This window comes from Amphiura filiformis, chromosome 18, assembly GCF_039555335.1.
Source record: "Amphiura filiformis chromosome 18, Afil_fr2py, whole genome shotgun sequence".
Taxonomy (NCBI): Eukaryota; Metazoa; Echinodermata; class Ophiuroidea; order Amphilepidida; family Amphiuridae; genus Amphiura; species Amphiura filiformis.
In genome coordinates this window covers 4,619,859-4,637,291 of record NC_092645.1, presented here as the reverse complement: position 1 = coordinate 4,637,291, position 17,433 = coordinate 4,619,859, and the positions used below count along the sequence as shown (strand labels likewise).

At 37.8% G+C, this 17,433-nt stretch overlaps 4 protein-coding genes across 4 annotated transcripts; 3 read left to right on the top strand and 1 right to left on the bottom strand.

The window, feature by feature from the left end:
• Positions 1–7,720: 7,720 nt before the first annotated feature.
• Positions 7,721–17,010, bottom strand: LOC140139769 (uncharacterized). The gene is made up of 2 exons (XM_072161476.1): positions 16,962–17,010; positions 7,721–9,537 (listed from the first exon to the last, which is right to left on the bottom strand). Exon 2 carries the CDS (start codon positions 9,204–9,206, stop codon positions 8,343–8,345), a length of 864 nt encoding a protein of 287 aa, XP_072017577.1. The 5' UTR covers positions 9,207–9,537; positions 16,962–17,010; the 3' UTR covers positions 7,721–8,342.
• LOC140139691 (uncharacterized) lies at positions 14,385–14,882 on the top strand. The gene has a single exon (XM_072161393.1). It carries the CDS (start codon positions 14,385–14,387, stop codon positions 14,880–14,882), a length of 498 nt encoding a protein of 165 aa, XP_072017494.1.
• LOC140139690 (uncharacterized) lies at positions 14,884–15,405 on the top strand. Its single transcript, XM_072161392.1, has one exon. The coding sequence runs from the start codon at positions 14,884–14,886 to the stop codon at positions 15,403–15,405; it is 522 nt and encodes a 173-aa protein (XP_072017493.1).
• On the top strand, positions 15,800–16,252 carry LOC140139689 (uncharacterized). Its single transcript, XM_072161391.1, has one exon. It carries the CDS (start codon positions 15,800–15,802, stop codon positions 16,250–16,252), a length of 453 nt encoding a protein of 150 aa, XP_072017492.1.
• Positions 17,011–17,433: the final 423 nt, after the last annotated feature.

Below are 17,433 nucleotides of genomic sequence, written 5' to 3'. Positions count from 1 at the left end.
CATATTTTAAGTTCATGTATAAGGTATGGCAAATGTAAATGAACACAATTTGATTACTACCAGCAGCAATGTCATATTTGGGCTATTCTAGATGAAATCCATACACCCTGTATGGAAGACTGCAAGGCATGACCACACGGGGAGTGTGAATTTCAATGGCTACCTTGATGGATGACTCTAATTGAAATATACGCTCCCTGTGTGTGAGATTAAGTTTGTGTCTTCCATAGGGGGTGTATGGATTTCACTGTAATAGCCCATATTAAGAGGAATATAGGTTGTTAAAAATGAATTTTAATAGTTTAATAAACAATAAAATTAATTGCACATATGTTATTTGAGGCCTATACATGGCTCAAAGCATTGAAATGGTGAAACAAATTGCAACAAAAATAATGATTTTTTTTCTTCTAAATTATGAATGAAATGTTGTAATTTAGTGCAACTGACAATGAAATTAACAGAATATTTAATTTGGATATCTGTTTTGCCGATATATATGATGCGATCAAGCAAAATCAGTCGGAACTCGGAAATGTAAAATTTTCAGTTTCTTATCGTATAGTAAAAAGCATTTTCAGGGCTGTATTTTGCAGAAATCCCCATTGAAATTGAACAACCAGTTCCAAAGATATGAGCAATTGAAGAATTTCCAAAACAAGAAAACAAAAGGAAATATTTCCTTTGTATGGCTATATCTCAAAATCAATATTTCCGAGTTCCGACTGATTTTGCTTGATCGCATCACAGATATGGTAATAATTTTAACGGCTGTGCCATGTGATGTAAAAATATTCCAAAAAACATTATGAAGAATCAAATAGGATTAATAATATAATAATTGCATACTATGATCAGCTCATAATAGGCAAGAATTATTCGGTTTTTGTTACTGCACGAGTAAACAAAGTCCATACTTACGCTCGCATAAACTCACAAAAGCGTGCGTCAGATACACAAAGCACAGTTCGCGTAGGTAATGCGCTCAGCTTTGTGTACGCCAATCTATATCAATCCATGATGTCCCGCCTATTACAAGCTGATCAGATTACAGTATGCTAGGGCCCGTGAAACACCATTCCATGTTTCCTGCTACTTATTATTGAGGGTTATAGTTTTTTTGTTTTAGTTTTTTCATTATTCATTAATTTCACACAAGTTTCCATTATAAGTTCAATACTCATACACTGCAAATTGTTGGAATAATTTGTCTTTTGAAAACTAGTGTACATTTAGGCACATAACATGTATCCATACTGAAAAAATAGTAATGCAATTCAATTCAAAGCATTACCATATCTAACATCAGGTGATATTTTTCTTTTTGACATAACTTGCGATTTTGAGCTAAAATGCCTTTCACTGTAAAATAATTACTTTCAACATTTTTAAAAGCAAAAAGGTCAATAAAAATAGCAATTAATTTTAGTGTGGTGCCCAATTTTATTGGGGATGCCAGTAATGGAAAGAGGACTGGACTTTTATTGGTCTAAGGTAAAAAAAAATACTTCAAACAGTTATTTTGAATGAATCGTTAGAGCTGAGCTCTTCACATATGGAATATTAATATATAAGCACCTTGATGGAACAAAATGCCTTAATATAATTATGTATGTGTTTGCTGTGTGTATAAATAAGACTTGATTGGGTGAGTGTGATATGAAATAAATATTGTATTCATGCCAGAATTTCAACATCATAACTATGAACCTGGAGTGACTTATTTATACTAGGTTATGTGTCCTTGTTTGATAAGCCCCCCCATGAAAGTCTGTCTCAGACACCCGTGTGCATTGCTATGTGAACTCCAATTAGCGCTACACATTGGCCATAAAATTCAGTGGTTTTTTGCCATATATGTTAAATTTTTTTATATTTTTAGTAGCGTATCATGATCCAATTTTATCTTTTTTTGCAGTTTGGTTGGGGTTTTTTTGTACATATTTTGCCATGGTTGTAAAAGAGACAAATAAACAAAAACAAAAAGCGCAGTGATTTATAGTGCGCTACGCACAGGCACAACGCCTAGATGTTGCTCCACAAGCCTCAGCACACTTTACAGTAAAACTATTCATTGTGTACACTTTATAATGTTTCTGTTTTTGAATATCTCAAAGTACATAAACATTGTGTCTTGACAGTATAAAAAAAATATCATATAGGACTTAGCTCATTTTCTAAAAAAAAAGCATAATACTTAGCTTTTTTACTAAATTTGTCAGAGACAAACTTTTTTTTTTGTCAAATAATATAAACTTCCATATCTATGGTATTATAATTGAAGACCAAGTTAAAAACACTGGATTGCGTCTGACGTCAGGGCAAAGGCATGGCGTGATTGGTTGCTGACCTGCGCAATGCGGAGTTTTTGGTCTGGTTGACAGGACGTGATATGCAAACTAGTTTTTGGTCTTCAATTATAGTATCCCTAAAAAGGCAAGTAAAAGGGTAAAGGGGACAAACCTGTGTTCACAGGCCGGAGTGCCCATTCTCTCTTCAAAGCGATTGGGCGGCTGGGCCAGACTCCCCATGAAATGGTGCTGGGGTTTCACTACACCTCCACAGCGAGTATTTTACCTTTCCAGCATTGAATAAAGGTGGTACCCATTTGTACACCTGGGTGAGGAGAGGCAATAGTTAAGAGCCTTACCTAAGTGCACAACATCCATGTTGATACCACTGGGGGTACAATTACCGAATAGGGTGCAACTTCCTATACTTGAGTCCAGTCCTCGTTTACAGAGTTTAGGGTTAGGGTTTAGGGTTGGGCAGTCTTGTAATAAGACTAGTAGAGTTGCACCCTATTCGGCAATCGCTCCCCACTGGGATTAGTTGTTGAAGTCTTAGCCTGTAAAGGAGGGGCCACAAAAAGGAGGGCTTCAGGGGGATTTCTCCCACAGAAATTTTTCAGGGATAAAATGGGCAGCAAAGAGTAAAGCGTCATTAAAATGACTGAAAATGGGACAAAAAATAGACAAATGGGGACAAAAATTTGGATTTGCTCCCCTCTCCCCACAATGGGACAAAACATTGACAAATAGGGATGAAAACTTGGATTTGCCTCCCCCACACACAATAAAAGGCTGGCTACGCCCCTGGCTTTATTGCTCTGCTGAAAGAATTTTGTCTGTAGCGCCAATTTTTTCCCAGTATGCTCCAACACAGGCAGTCTGGGTAAATACCAACTCTGCTACCATTTACATTGTGTCATTCAACCTCATTGAACTTCATCACACACCGACATCGCCCGGTTAATAATTACACTACTACAGCAAGAGACACTGAAATGAATACACGGGATCGATACACATGGATGTGCTATGCACGATTGATATTCAGACGATAAATCTTTGGATACCGGGTTTGAAAATGATGAATATCTCCCGTAAATGAAACCAGATGTGGTTCCTTGCACTTGAATATATATTTTTAACAGATATGATAGTCGCTGGCTTGCGCTTTGAGATACTAGCTTGCGTCTTGAGTCAAAAACTGACAATAATTTTGATTTATATATGTGCCGAATTATATAGCGCAGTGTATAGGCCAATCGTGAAGGTAGTCTAAAACCATATGACCTATGGTGTACCATGCTTGACTAACACACAGCGAGGACAGTAACCGGGCTAATCAGGGCTATTGTCAGTAGCCTTAGTCAGATGTCCTTCGGCTCTTATGCGACACAAAACAATTAAACAGGTCGATATAAAATGGCTATGCCTGGCGGTGGATTCATCCTACCATGGCGATTTCTGCCATGAAGATATCGGGGCGATGCCACTGTGCATCAGGCAATTGCTTATAGTAAGAAACTATTCACGCTACATGTATACACCAACAAACAGAGAGGCAGCCTTGAAGTTACATAATTTTAATATTTTTAAGGCACATATTTAACACAATTTTGTGGAACAATTTCTAAATCCCAACTTACAATTCAGTATTTTGTTAATCAATAACAACACAATTACTATAATTATTTTATATAATTATGTTAGGCACCAGAAATAAATTTGTTTGATCTTCAGATCGACAGGGCATAATTTAGTTGGTATCGCATAGCAGTTTACTACTCAATCTTGGCAAAATGCTATGCATTGTATTTTCATTTGCATTCAAAAAATACAATGTCAGCTATACAAATTTTCATCAATGTCTGTTTTTGCTATACAAATGGCCAACACTAAATTATGCCCTGATCATCGATCCTGCTTGACTGCTGGCTGCTTTGATGCTTGTTATTAAAACCAACAACTAATTTATCAGAATTAATGCTAGAATTTGTTGGTCAATATCAATACAAGCAAACATTAATGTTATTACAATTAACAATAGTCAATTAATTGATTTCATAAATAATAGGGATCGACCAAGCATCGTAAGTCTCGTAATCGTTCGTAACTTACGACGAGTCATAAGTTCCATTTCATTAAACCCACTTACGAATGGTACCATTCGTAAGTAGTAGGGATTTACTACAGGGACCCTTCGTAAAGTTACGTCTAGTATTGGGTATTCGTAACTTTACGAACAGTAACTGGAGTTACGAGGGGGTTCGTAAAAGTTTAGTGAAATGGACCCCTGATGTGGAAATCTGGGTCTATCCTTCATATAAGGCTTCTTTTAGGGATTCTACTAGGCTTACATGAAGGTAATACCGTAGTCTAAGAGATGACCAGCCAATTTTAACCAATACTACCCAATTTGTATCTTTCCATGATTCAAATTTGACTTTAGTATACATGTAAACTCTATTGATACATTTGCATTCTATCCACATGCATTAAATTGGCTTCAAACTTGGTCATACATGTAGTGTTCCTGATGACTTCCAGATAATTTATGCATAATTAATTAGCTGGCCACCCTAATTTGCATAATTAATTAGCATTTATGCAAATTAGCTCATTAATTATGCAAATTAGAGGGTGGCTTCACTAATACATTAGAATATATTTAAAAATACTTTGACCAAGTTTCAAGGCAAAAGTATGCAAAATAAAAGTTCCCTGAACAATTTATGCATTGATTTTTAGCAAAATATTGGCAAAAATTGCATATCAATGAGCCTTTTCAGTCATTATTAATTACGTTGATTATTGAAAAACAATAAGATACAAAGAAAATATAAATTGATATATTATAAAAACCGTATGTCCAATTTGCTTCAAACAAAAGGCATATTGGTCAGTGTATTTTGCCCTACTCTAAATCAGTTAAACATTAAAACATTAAACATGCTCAGACCATTTTCTAGTTTCCAGAAAATGCCCAATCCCTTTACTTTTGACAATTGTTTACTCTGTTCCATATGAAGAGTTCGCAAAGGTGATATACAAGGGGGTATCCAAAAGTTTTTGACATCACTCAGAAGTGAAAGAGCTATACCGTTGAAATTTTGTCAGTGTAATCACTGGTCCTTATACATTATGGTCCACAAATGGTCTCATAAGTATGTTTACTTTTTTTACAGGTGGCGCTAGATGGGCAGTAGGCGCATAACCTGCAAGATGGTGAAAATTGAGGCACGCAGCGTGATTAAGTTCCTGCATTTGAAGGGTTAGGCCTACAATGCTCAGAAAATCTATGATGAAATGAAAGCAATCTACGGTGATGATTGCCCATCATATGGCACTATTGCTTTTTGAAAAAGGAATTTCCAAACTGGCCACATGTCCCTCACAAATGAACCAAGAAGTGGACGTCCATCACTTATGGATGATGCAGCCACAGTGAAAAAACTCAAGAAAGTGGAGGATCTTATCATGAAAAGGTTATGAGCCTACTTCCCATCTAGCGCCACCTCACCTGTGAAGAAAGTAAACATACTTATGAGACCATTTTTGGACCATAATGTACATAAGGACCAGTGATTACACTGACAAAATTTCAACAGTATAGCTCTTTCACTTCTGAGTGATGTCAAAAACTTTTGGATACCCCCTCGTACATGTATGCCATATTCAAACTTTGCATTAAGGCCCTAGACTTCTGCCCTAATGGCTAAGGCCAACTTTTAAGTACACCCTACTACTACTGCCATTGAGGTGTAGGAATGCGTGAAATTGGATTCGTCTATAGCTCAAATCGATAAAAATTGATATCGTTTCTTTCCTCAAGCAATTTTAATGACACAACAAGTTGAAATGCAACATTTACAAACAAGCAGCATGAATATAATAAAGTTATTGAAAAAGAAGACTAGTTTTGACTTTGCATATTTTTGATAAGGCACCAAACATTAATAGCACCTGTATTTCAGTTGAATTTAACCCTATGAGAACTACCTGCCTATTGGTCAAAAAGGAGTTTTCATTATCAATTGGACCAATCAGCCACATTGTTAAAATAATATTTCACCACGCAAAAAAACAGGTGTGAATTATTTGCAAAACTCCATTCTGATTGGTGATTAAAACAAAGATATAATGTAATTGACCAATCAGAGGCAGTGTTAGATCAGCAGGTAGTGCTCAGGGGGTTAAGTTTTGCTTGCACAATGCCCAGGGTTGTAGCTAGGATATTTTCAGTGGTGGGTGACATTTGATGAAAATCTTGCATATTTGGCAATTTTCTGCCAAAATAGACCAAATTCTTGACTAATTCAATAAAATAGTGCAATGTTGGGCTTTGAGTGGTGGGCTCCAGTGCAAAAATTGCAGTTGAGTGGTGGGCTCCAAAACTGAGTGGTGGGCTCTGCCGCCCACTGTAGCTACAACCCTGACAATGCCTATGATCCACTATCTATGCCAGTTTTCACCGATGTGGTAGATGTCAGTACATATTTCATTGGGTGCAGCTTCAACCCTGTTCACTCAAAGTGCTGACTGTTCACACGCATGGGCTTAAAGATGCCACATGGATACAAGCCGTATGTGTGCGAAAACAGCTGCCTTGACGCATTAATGTCACTGCTACATCAGGGCGAAAAATGGTATACTCCAATTACCAAACACATTACAAAGTTCTACTAAATTCTATACATGTTCATGTATATACTAGCATTTATATAATTAAAAAAAGGAAGACATTCACTAATTCAGGATGTAAAATTCAGTGTCATTGGTCAAAAAATACCAGTTATGGAAAAACAAGATAAGTTTTGACTTTGACTTTGCTAAAGGCACAGAACTTGAATAGCCCCTACATTTCAGTTTTACATGCACATGACAATGCCTATGATACATTAATTGTCTAATTACCAACAAACGCATTATACAAATCTGTATTTTGGGCCATTGTTATGTAAACAAATATATACAAAATAAGTGCCCACCCAAAAAGACTTTGTTAATAGTTCAAACAAAATTGGCAACGTGTGACCACTTTTACAGTTCATAGTCCACAGCAAGTGCTTCTAAAGGCAGCCAGCCGTGTAGGGAGTGTTTTACACACCCAAACTTGTAAATACACATTACACACCCAGTTTTTGCCCACATGACCTATACTTTGTACACAAATCTTAAATTGACACACCAAGTTTTTTTAAATTACTAGTGCTGTCGTCGGCACCGTTTTTTAATGTCGATATAATTCGTATACCGGCGTCGACAGTGTGTCGACATAAAAAAAAATCTTTAAAATTTTTTTTTTTTTATGTAGCAGTATTTCTCTGGTTTCCAACCTTGAATAACAAGTAATTTTGGGCCTATAACTTGCTTTTCTGGCCAAAAATATTTTTTGAAAATTAAAAAAAAAAAAAAAAAATTACACACCCAAACTTCAAGTCCTGCCTAAGACCCTGGACGGGTCCACAGAGCCCAGCAGATGCAAATACGGTACTGCTATTTTTGAAAGACTTACTAGTATTTAAAGATACATACAATGGTTTGTTCTAGTTGTAATCCATACACCCCCTATGGAAGACATAACCTTAATCTTCTGCACAGGGAGTATGAATTTCAAATAGGGTTACCTGAATGGGTACACTCCATTTGAAATCTACACCCCCTGTGTGGGAGATTATGGGTCACATCTTCCATAGGGAGTGTATGGATTACAACTTTAATAGCCTAATTAAATTTTAACTATACTGTTACAAAATTGAAAAGAAATACTTTTTAGACAATGGGGAAAAAACCTGTTCTACAAACCTGACTGAACCAGATTTTGAGTTTTAGGTACAAACCCAATTGATCCAGATTTTGAGTTTTAGGAATTTAGTTTGTTTTACTTATTTTGACTGAGAAAACATGGGTGAAGCAACTGAAAAGAGTTTTATAAATTTCGATGATTTTTAAAGTAATTTCCAACATTTGCAAAAAAAACAAAAAATGTCAGATTGACCTGCCTGCTCATAGAACAGGTTTGATTTTGTTCACTTTATGTTTGTATTTCTTCTGTCAAACTTGCACAGGAGTTTGATATTTACGATATGCATCAAATCGTGGCAGCATTTCCCCATCACTACCCTCATAATTGATATCTTCCAATTCACTTGGTAGTTTGATTACTTTCTTAGTTTTCTTTTCATCCATTTTCTTTTCAATTTGTTTTGTAACTTTCCTTGTCTTGCTCTCACTCTGCTGTCCTTGCTCACATGACATTACATCAAATTCACCAACTACCAAATGCTCATTATCATGTGTTAATTTCTTAACATCCTTTTTACCGTTCCGTTCCCGTGTCCTCATCTTATCATGTGACTTCACATCTAATTCTGCAAAAACCAAATCGGAGTCACTTGAAGAGGAATCGTGATACACCGATCTTGCAATTTGTTTGTCACTTTTCCTCTCACGGGGTTTCGAAAGGGACATCCTTGATTGCATGGCGCATAGTAATTTACGTATTTCCGCTCTTTCCCTTTCGGCTTTATCCAAACGGCGTATCACATCTCTCCATCGTTTTTCCCATAAATCATTTCTTGGTGTTTGTTTTGAATTCTCTGCTTCAGTCAAGAAGGGTCCAGTTACACCCAAACTTTGACCATATTCATCCGACTCATTACTTGAGCTATATTCATTTATCTCAGTTCTCAGGACATTTCTACCACTGAAGTCAGTTTTATCAGGGCTACTTCGCAAATTACGCCCGAGTAACTGGTCATCGGAGCAAGCAGAGCTTTCCTCACTCGATCTGGACAAGTTTTCTCTTTTAGGTTTTGTGCTTGGCCTAGTGTTCTCATCCCATCTTTCATAGGATCTTGCTGAAGCTGAATGTCTGTCTACAGGATCGAAAAAACTTGATTCATTGCCACCCATCATCAAATGTAATAATGGAAATTGTCATGAAGCAGTTTTTATTGCAACCATAAATTCCCGGTAAACTATACAGCAAACTTAGCAAAATATAACTCCTCACAGATTATATAGAAAATAGAACATTGCCCATGAACTGCTCACTTGTTCATTCAAACTGTATCATAGTATCCACAAACATGTGATGACTGAAGCTGAAAATAAATCTTTGACAAGTTGAAGATGTATTCAGTTACCTCTGTTTTACATTTGTTGGTGGTATAAGCACTGCAGAGAAAGAATATGTTGTTGCATCTACCAGGTTCATGTTTCTGAACGGCTTTGTCTTCAGAATCACCTGTCAAAAAAAAAAAAGGGAGTCCATCATTACTATAATGTATGTAAAATAAAAGTAGAATACATTATTTCAGTTCAGTATTTCAACTATTTGCCCAAATCTGGAAATGTTTCACATTTCTGAAAAAAAAACACCCTAAAAAACCCATTTTTAAGAAAATTGCAACCAAAAGTTAAACCAGTACCAAAAAGTTGCAATGCTCCCAAATTCTGCTCACACATGCCAGTACCCATTTTTCAACTAAGAACCCCCCAAATACATATCATCCAGAGACTTTAATAAGACAAGCCTAAATACTTACAAGTACAAAGACTTATTTAAAATATTAAAATCAAGAGCTATTAAACTGTTAACATACTGAAGATTTTGAATGCTTATTTTTAAGACTCAAATTGTAATGTCACCATCATCTCTAAAAGTACACACATTAAAATTTGACTTTTATTGTCAGTTCATGTGAGAGTTAGAACAAAAAGGATTACGCCAAGTAAAAAAAAATAACATAAACATCCAGACTTTTTCAAAATCGGTGAGGGATGTCCTTATTATTTATTATTATGTAATTTTTTTACTATTCATTTCTGTGTAAAATTGCAATTGTAAAGTGTTTGTCAACACATCATAAATCAGGGATGCCCCTAATATTTTTGTTATTTCACCAAAGCCCTACCCCTAACTTGAAGAAAGTGTTTGCAAAGTGGCGTAGCTAGGATTTGTGGCACCAGGCTAAGGATACATAATGGCTCCCCCTCCCCAATTCTTGAAACATTTGCACAAATAGGGCCTATCAATCATTATATAATAAAGTATAAAATATCGGTCTTCAAATGATTTTGTGCTAAAATGCGCACAAAATTTTTGACTTTCATAGCTAGGGCGCAGAATTGATGCCTGGTTGGTCAATTCGGTACCCCCTACGGGTGGCGCCCAGGGCTCGGGCCCAGGGCACATCCCCCTCCCCCTGTTGTTACGCCACTGTGTTTGCAATATGTATATAAATGATATCCAATGTCTATAAATGATATCCAAGAACTCCTTAACATATCTTTTCATCACAAGTAATTTAAGGAAGCAAATAGGAAAAATAACAAAAACATTTGAAAATCTCCAAAATTGGATGAGGAGGGTGGGGATGATATACATGTTATTTATTTTACTTGGCCCTTATATTCTCTAACAAATGAGTGCTGTATTTTTCTGGAATCAGGAGTAGACCAGCACATGTTTACTTGGGCATGTCGACTTAATACAGGCCATATTATAAGCTGAATAATTGCATGTCGACTTTAATACCAGTACGACGGCAACTTCGTGACCTCTTTTGTTCGATAGAAAAATTTTACGGGTTGGTGAACACGGGTTACGTAACTAAATGTTGAAAATTTGCCCGGCAAACATGTTTTAGCGAAATAGCTCCAGAAATGGGAGACACGGGTCGTTTTTTGCTTAAATTGCGTACCATGATCACGGATAAGATACCAAACATTTGTGCAAAGAACAAAAAACGAGTAAAAGTTGAATAAAATTGAAAATAAAGAAGCATCAACATGTCCAAAGTGGCCGGGAAAATGAGAAAAATTGCATGTCACGATCACCAAAATGGTTATATCTACAACTATGAGCAAACGCCGGTCGTATGCTTTTCTGTAATGATAGATATTAACTAACTTGAGCTTGTATTACATTTTCAGCGAAAATGATTGGTGGAATAATCTAGTCGTAGGTTGGAAAGTTACTCTCAAAACGGCCTGTGTCTCAATCGTGCGTGTCCCGTTAGTGACAAGTGTCACTAGCAAAATAGCAGCCGCCTTGTCATTATATCAAATAATAATCGTCAGAATCGCCCAGTTGACTCCAGTGATATTTATTTATTCAAGCAAAATACTGCATTGACTTACAAAATATTGAAGTCAATATAAAAAGTAATATCATCTCATTTGACTGAACTTAAAGGCAGTTTTAAAAATATTATTGTTGATCGAGCCCCTGAATGAGAAATAAGATTGCAAAAGATACGAGTATGGTACAGTAGATTGTGATGGTCTAGTGGTTGACGCAGTGGTTTGAAGTGCGAGAGGTTGAAGGTTCGAATCCTACAGCATTTCGATTTTTTTTTCTCTTGTTCTGTTAGGCCTATGGTGTATGCCCGTCAGTATTATGATCATTGAAAATATTTCTATGCGACACGTTTGCAATGTTTTTCTTTATGCGTAGGCCTACTTATTAAAAAAATAAGATAGCGCCAGCCATAATTTACGAATTTCAAACCTGATATTTTGGCATAATATTATTTGTAATTTTCACCGTTCTTACACCCTACCCAGACATACACATAATTGGAATCAGCGTTTCGTTGTCTAGAGTAACTTTAATAATCTTCAATAGAACACCATAAGCGGTCAAGAAAAAAAAAAAATGCTTTCTTTCATTTTACCTCATTATTTCTGCTTCAAATGATCAGAAACCCTTCCTGAAAGTTGATTACTACTATCATAAATCTTTTCAAAAAACAAACTTCCAACCTCTCGCACTTCAGGCACGGCCTTAGCCACTAGACCATCACAACCTGCTAACTTATTCTCGCATCGCTTGCAATGTTATTTCTAATTCAGTGTCTCGCTCAACAATAATCTTTTATAAACTGTTTGTAAGTTCAGTCAAATGGCTTGAAATTACGTTTTATATTGACTTCGATATTTAATAAGACAGGGCAGTATTTTGTATGAATAAATAAATATCACTGTAGTCAACTGGACGATCCTGACAATTATTAATCGATTATATGGACAAGGCCGGCTGTTAATTTTCCTGCTGGACACTGGTCACGCACGATTGCGAGGGGAAGCCGTTTTGAAAGCAACTTTCCACCCTACGCCTCGATTATTCCACAAATCATTTTCGCTGAAAATTTAATACAAGCTCAAGTTAGCTAATATCTATCATTACAGAAAAGCATACGATCCGGCGTTGGCTCATAGTTGCAGATATAACCATTTTGGTGATCGTGACATGCATTTTTTCTCATTTTTTAGGCTACTTCACGCACAATAAACATTCATTTTCTCCACAATAATTGGACTTTTACACGTTACTGTTTGCCTTATACTCATGTTTCATATCTTATCTATGGGCTCAATATGGAAATGAAGGGAGAAACGACTCATGTATTCCATTTTTTTGATGTTTTCTGAAAAACTGTATTTGCCACCTGATTTTCGACATTATGTTACGTAACAGCAGAGGTCGCTTGTGCGGGGTTCACGTCGATAATTTTTCTCTCCCAAAAATATCCGATTTTTTCACCATCTGCGGATATTTCTGCTTCCATTTCACCATCTATTGGAAGTTTAACCATTTCTGGCGTGATTAGTGACTTTTGAGCTCAAACTTGAGTTCAGAATTTGTGCATTCCCCATCACTTTCCGACCACCTATTCCAGTGTTTCTTGTAGAGCAGAATTCAGCAGCTTGACCATGGAGTAGTGTTGGGTAACTGGTAATGGGCGCGGTTGCTGGGGTGTCTTTGGCTATCCAGGTGAGACCAATCCTTTTCTTTCTTTACCATGATGTCAACCCAGAGAATTAAACTGATCTTAGTGCTACTATGGATTGGAGTTAATGGCCATAATTATATTCGTGATCACCAACAAGATGATCCAGAAATTCAAGATGGCTGCACCAGCTTCATGAACTTTGAAAATGCCAATTGTTCACAATATTTCATAAACAGTTCCATGATTGTAAACAATGCTAAATACCAACTGGTGTTATTATGTAGTTCCCACAAGAGTGATATAGATGCCAAGAGAACAGAGAAGAGTGTACTTCTGCAGTTCTTGTGTACATTTTTGCTTCTCCAGGCGGGTGACCTTGAAACAAATCCAGGGCCACGCCCGCTGAAGTATCCTTGTCAGGTATGCCACCTTGCCTGTAAATGGGGTCAGCAAGCAGTAAGGTGTGACACGTGTTGCTTATGGTATCATAAAGATTGCATGCTAATGACAACTGAAGAGTATGACCGCTTAATAAAACCGAAGCATCTTGGATATGCTGTGCATGTGGCACGCCTAACTTTAGTTTAAGCATCCTGAGCAGAAGCATTGATTTTGTGCACTCTAACTCCTTTGCGCCTCTGAGTAATTCCACCATTGATGAAACAGATATTTGGTTAGGAGATCCAACAGCTACATCCTCTCCGAAAAACCAAGGTACGATGGCTGGTGGTAGAACCAGGAGACATATTTCATCCACCAAATCAGGTACCAGCTCCTCATCAAGATCAACGAGGGTGACAGGTAACAGTGACAAGAATCTCAAAGTGATAATAGTCAACTGTCAAAGTGTTAAGAATAAGACCAGAGAGTTAGAAAATATGATACAATCATCAGACCCAGATATAATCATGGTAACAGAATCCTGGCTTCATCCTGATATTTTGATGGTGAAATTCTTCCTGACAACTACAGCGCCATCCGAAAAAGATCGTAAGCCTGGCAAAGGTGGAGGTGGTGTTTTTATAGCCTACCGTAATGATCTCATCTTAACCCATCGCCTGACCTAGATGCGAACTGTGAGATAGTTTGGGCCCAACTTCAAATCAAGGGGGCCAAGTCTGTTTTTCTTGGATGCTTTTACCGTCCACCAAATGATGGTGCCGACAGCCTTGACGAACTTGAAAATTCCATCTCCAAACTGTACACAAGTAATAACTCACCAAACATCTGGATTGGAGGTGACCTGAACTTAGGAGATATCGACTGGAACACTTATACCACCAAGAAGTATGCTAATAAAAGTTTGCTTTGTCAACAGTTATTGAAGATTGTCACTAAAAACAACCTTACTCAGATGGTATCTGAACCCACTTACCACACTGATGATTCCGAGAGTCTTCTTGACTTGTTCCTGACAACCAGTCCATCTTCAGTTCAAGACGTTTTTCACATGCCAGGTTTAGGAGTATGCAAGCACGACTCCATCATGGTGCTAGTTGATACCCAGCCTCATCGTTCTAAGACTCCACCACGTAAAGTTTTCCTGTATGGGAAGATGAACGCAGAAGGTTTGACAAAGGATGCTCAGGAGTTTTGTACTGCTTTCACTAACTCACAGCCTCACCTGAACTCCGTCGAACAGAACTGGACTCGATTTAGAGATGGCGTGTTGGATTTAGCAAAGACACATATTCCAATGAAACAGATAAGAACTAGTCGAGACCTTCCATGGATGACAAGAGAGTTGAAACATCTTATCAGGAGGAAAAACAGATGGCACAGGAAGACAAAGGAGTACAGATCCAGACGTGTGGGAGAAATATACTTCTCTACAAAAACAAGTCAAGATTGAAATGAAGAAGTGCTACGACCATTACATCAGCAACACTCTTGGGCCACAGATGGAGGATAATCCAAAGATCTTTTGGCGACATGTGAACAAGGGTATCAGAAGAGACAATAGTAGTGGAATCGCAGCACTGAGACAACAAGGTCAGTTAGTTTCTGATGCTTTGTCGAAGTGTGAAATACTTAACACCTATTTCAAGTCTGTTTTTACCACAGAAGACACCACCAAGATACCAGAGACACAATCTACACCTGCATTTCCAGTGATGGCTGACTTTAAAATCACATCAGCAGGAGTGGAAAAGCTACTGAATGGTCTTAATGCATCCAAAGCAGCAGGACCAGATGGTTTACCCAGGCGTATCCTCAAGATCCTGGCTCCCCAGATAGCACCAGCACTCACCTTCATTTTCAACCAATCTCTGCAAACTGGAACACTACCACAGGACTGGAAGACAGCAAACATCACTCCAATTCACAAAAAGGAGATCGTGCAGAAGCAAAGAACTATAGACCAGTGTCGCTGACAAGTATATGCTGCAAAGTCATGGAGCACGCTATTCATAGCCAGATCATGCAACACCTTGATTGTTACCAGATCCTGAACGATACTCAGCACGGGTTTAGGAAGAGACGCTCATGTGACTCGCAGCTTTTAATAACATATCATGACCTCAGCAACGCATTGGACAAGAAGAAGAGAGTGGTCGTGGTCATAATTGACTTCACCAAGGCGTTCGATACTGTGCCTCACCAGTGACTCCTTACCAAACTTAAACATTATGGCATCAACCACCAACTCCTTTCTTGGATATCATCCTTTCTGATTGGGAGCTTACAGAGGGTCATACTTGAAGGTAGAACATCTTCTTCAGTAGCTGTAGACTCGGAGTCCCGCAGGGAACTGTTCTTGGACCGCTAATGTTTCTTCTGTACATAAACGACTTGCCCGAGAAGATAACATCATCAACTCGCTTGTTTGCAGACGATGCCTTAGTGTACAGAACCATCTCTTCACCATCAGATTCCAGAGCCTTACAGGAAGACCTTGATCAACTTACCAAGTGGCAACTTGACTGGCAAATGCAGTTCAACCCCAGCAAGTGTTACGTTATGCATGTCACTAACTCCCGGAATCCAGTACACCAGGATTACCAACTATGCAACCAAACACTATCTGTTGTGAAGACTCACCCTTACCTTGGTGTCCATCTTCAAGATGACTTGGGTTGGAGCACTCACATTGGCCATGCAACATCAAAGGCCAGTAGGATGCTTGGCGTTGTCCGTCATAATCTGTACAACTGTCCAGAAAGCTTGAAGGAAACTGCTTATACCAGCTTGGTTAGACCGCATGTAGAATACGATCGGTGATATGGGACCCCATCAGAAGAATGACACAAAGCGAGTGGAGAGAATTCAGAGGAGCGCCGCAAGATTTGTCAAATCCAACTTTGAACGTACTCAAAGGAACTGTTACAACTTTGCTCAACGACCTTGGATGGCAGTCACTGGAGGAGAGAAGAAAACAGCCCGCCTGTCCATGATGTATAAGAACGACCATGATGAGATAGACATCCCCAGTGACCGTTACCTTCACGCCAGTTACCCGGCTTTTCGCCGCAATAATACAAAAAGTTTCATTCACCACCAAACTCGCATCCAGTGCCACAAAAACTCATTTTTCCCCCGAACCATTACCGACTGGAACAGTCTAAAAGAAAACACCGTTCAAGCAAGCAGCCTACAAGTATTCAAGTCACAACTACAACAACAATAAGCAGCTTTACCCCCGCACAAGCTTGGCTTCTATACTCTTTGAGTCCAGCCAATATATGAATTGATGTTGAGGTCACGCCGGTAAAAATTACCGGAAGTGAGCTAAGTTGCTGTCGTACTGATACAGGCCATATTATAAGCTGAATAATTGCACCACCCTAAGATGTAAACAACAATGCGTTGATCACTAGTACAGTAAACATAGTAACATACCGTTCACTGTACCACATGTACAATTTCTACAAAACAAAATATTCACTGTAAACGTGTGGAAAAGATGAGAGTCCAATCAACAAATACTTACAACATTTCGGAGATTCTAAAATCTGTAAAACATGAAAAATAATCTTGTTAGATGTTGTTTTCTGCATAGTCGCCATATGGGAAAGTGAAAGCAGGAAGTAGTCAGCTGTTCTGCTATACACAGCTTGTAACCCTGAGTCAATGAGATATTGAGACCTGATTGAGATGGCGCACTCAGGTCTGAGAACCTGAAAAGAACCTGGCTGAAGAACCGGTTCAAATTTATCAATTATATTTTTTACATGTTGTCAAAATGTGATTGTAAAATATTTTTTTAAAACATTTTTCGTCAAATAATAACAAAAAATAACATAGGCCTAATGTTAGAATAATTCAGGCCTGTTCCTATTTTTTTTTTAATTCAACTAGGCCTCAAAATAAATCATAGGCTACCCTTTCTATACAACCCAATGCCAATATAATATTAAGCTATAGAATCAGCACTAGGTACTACTTCGTCAATGTCAAAATCA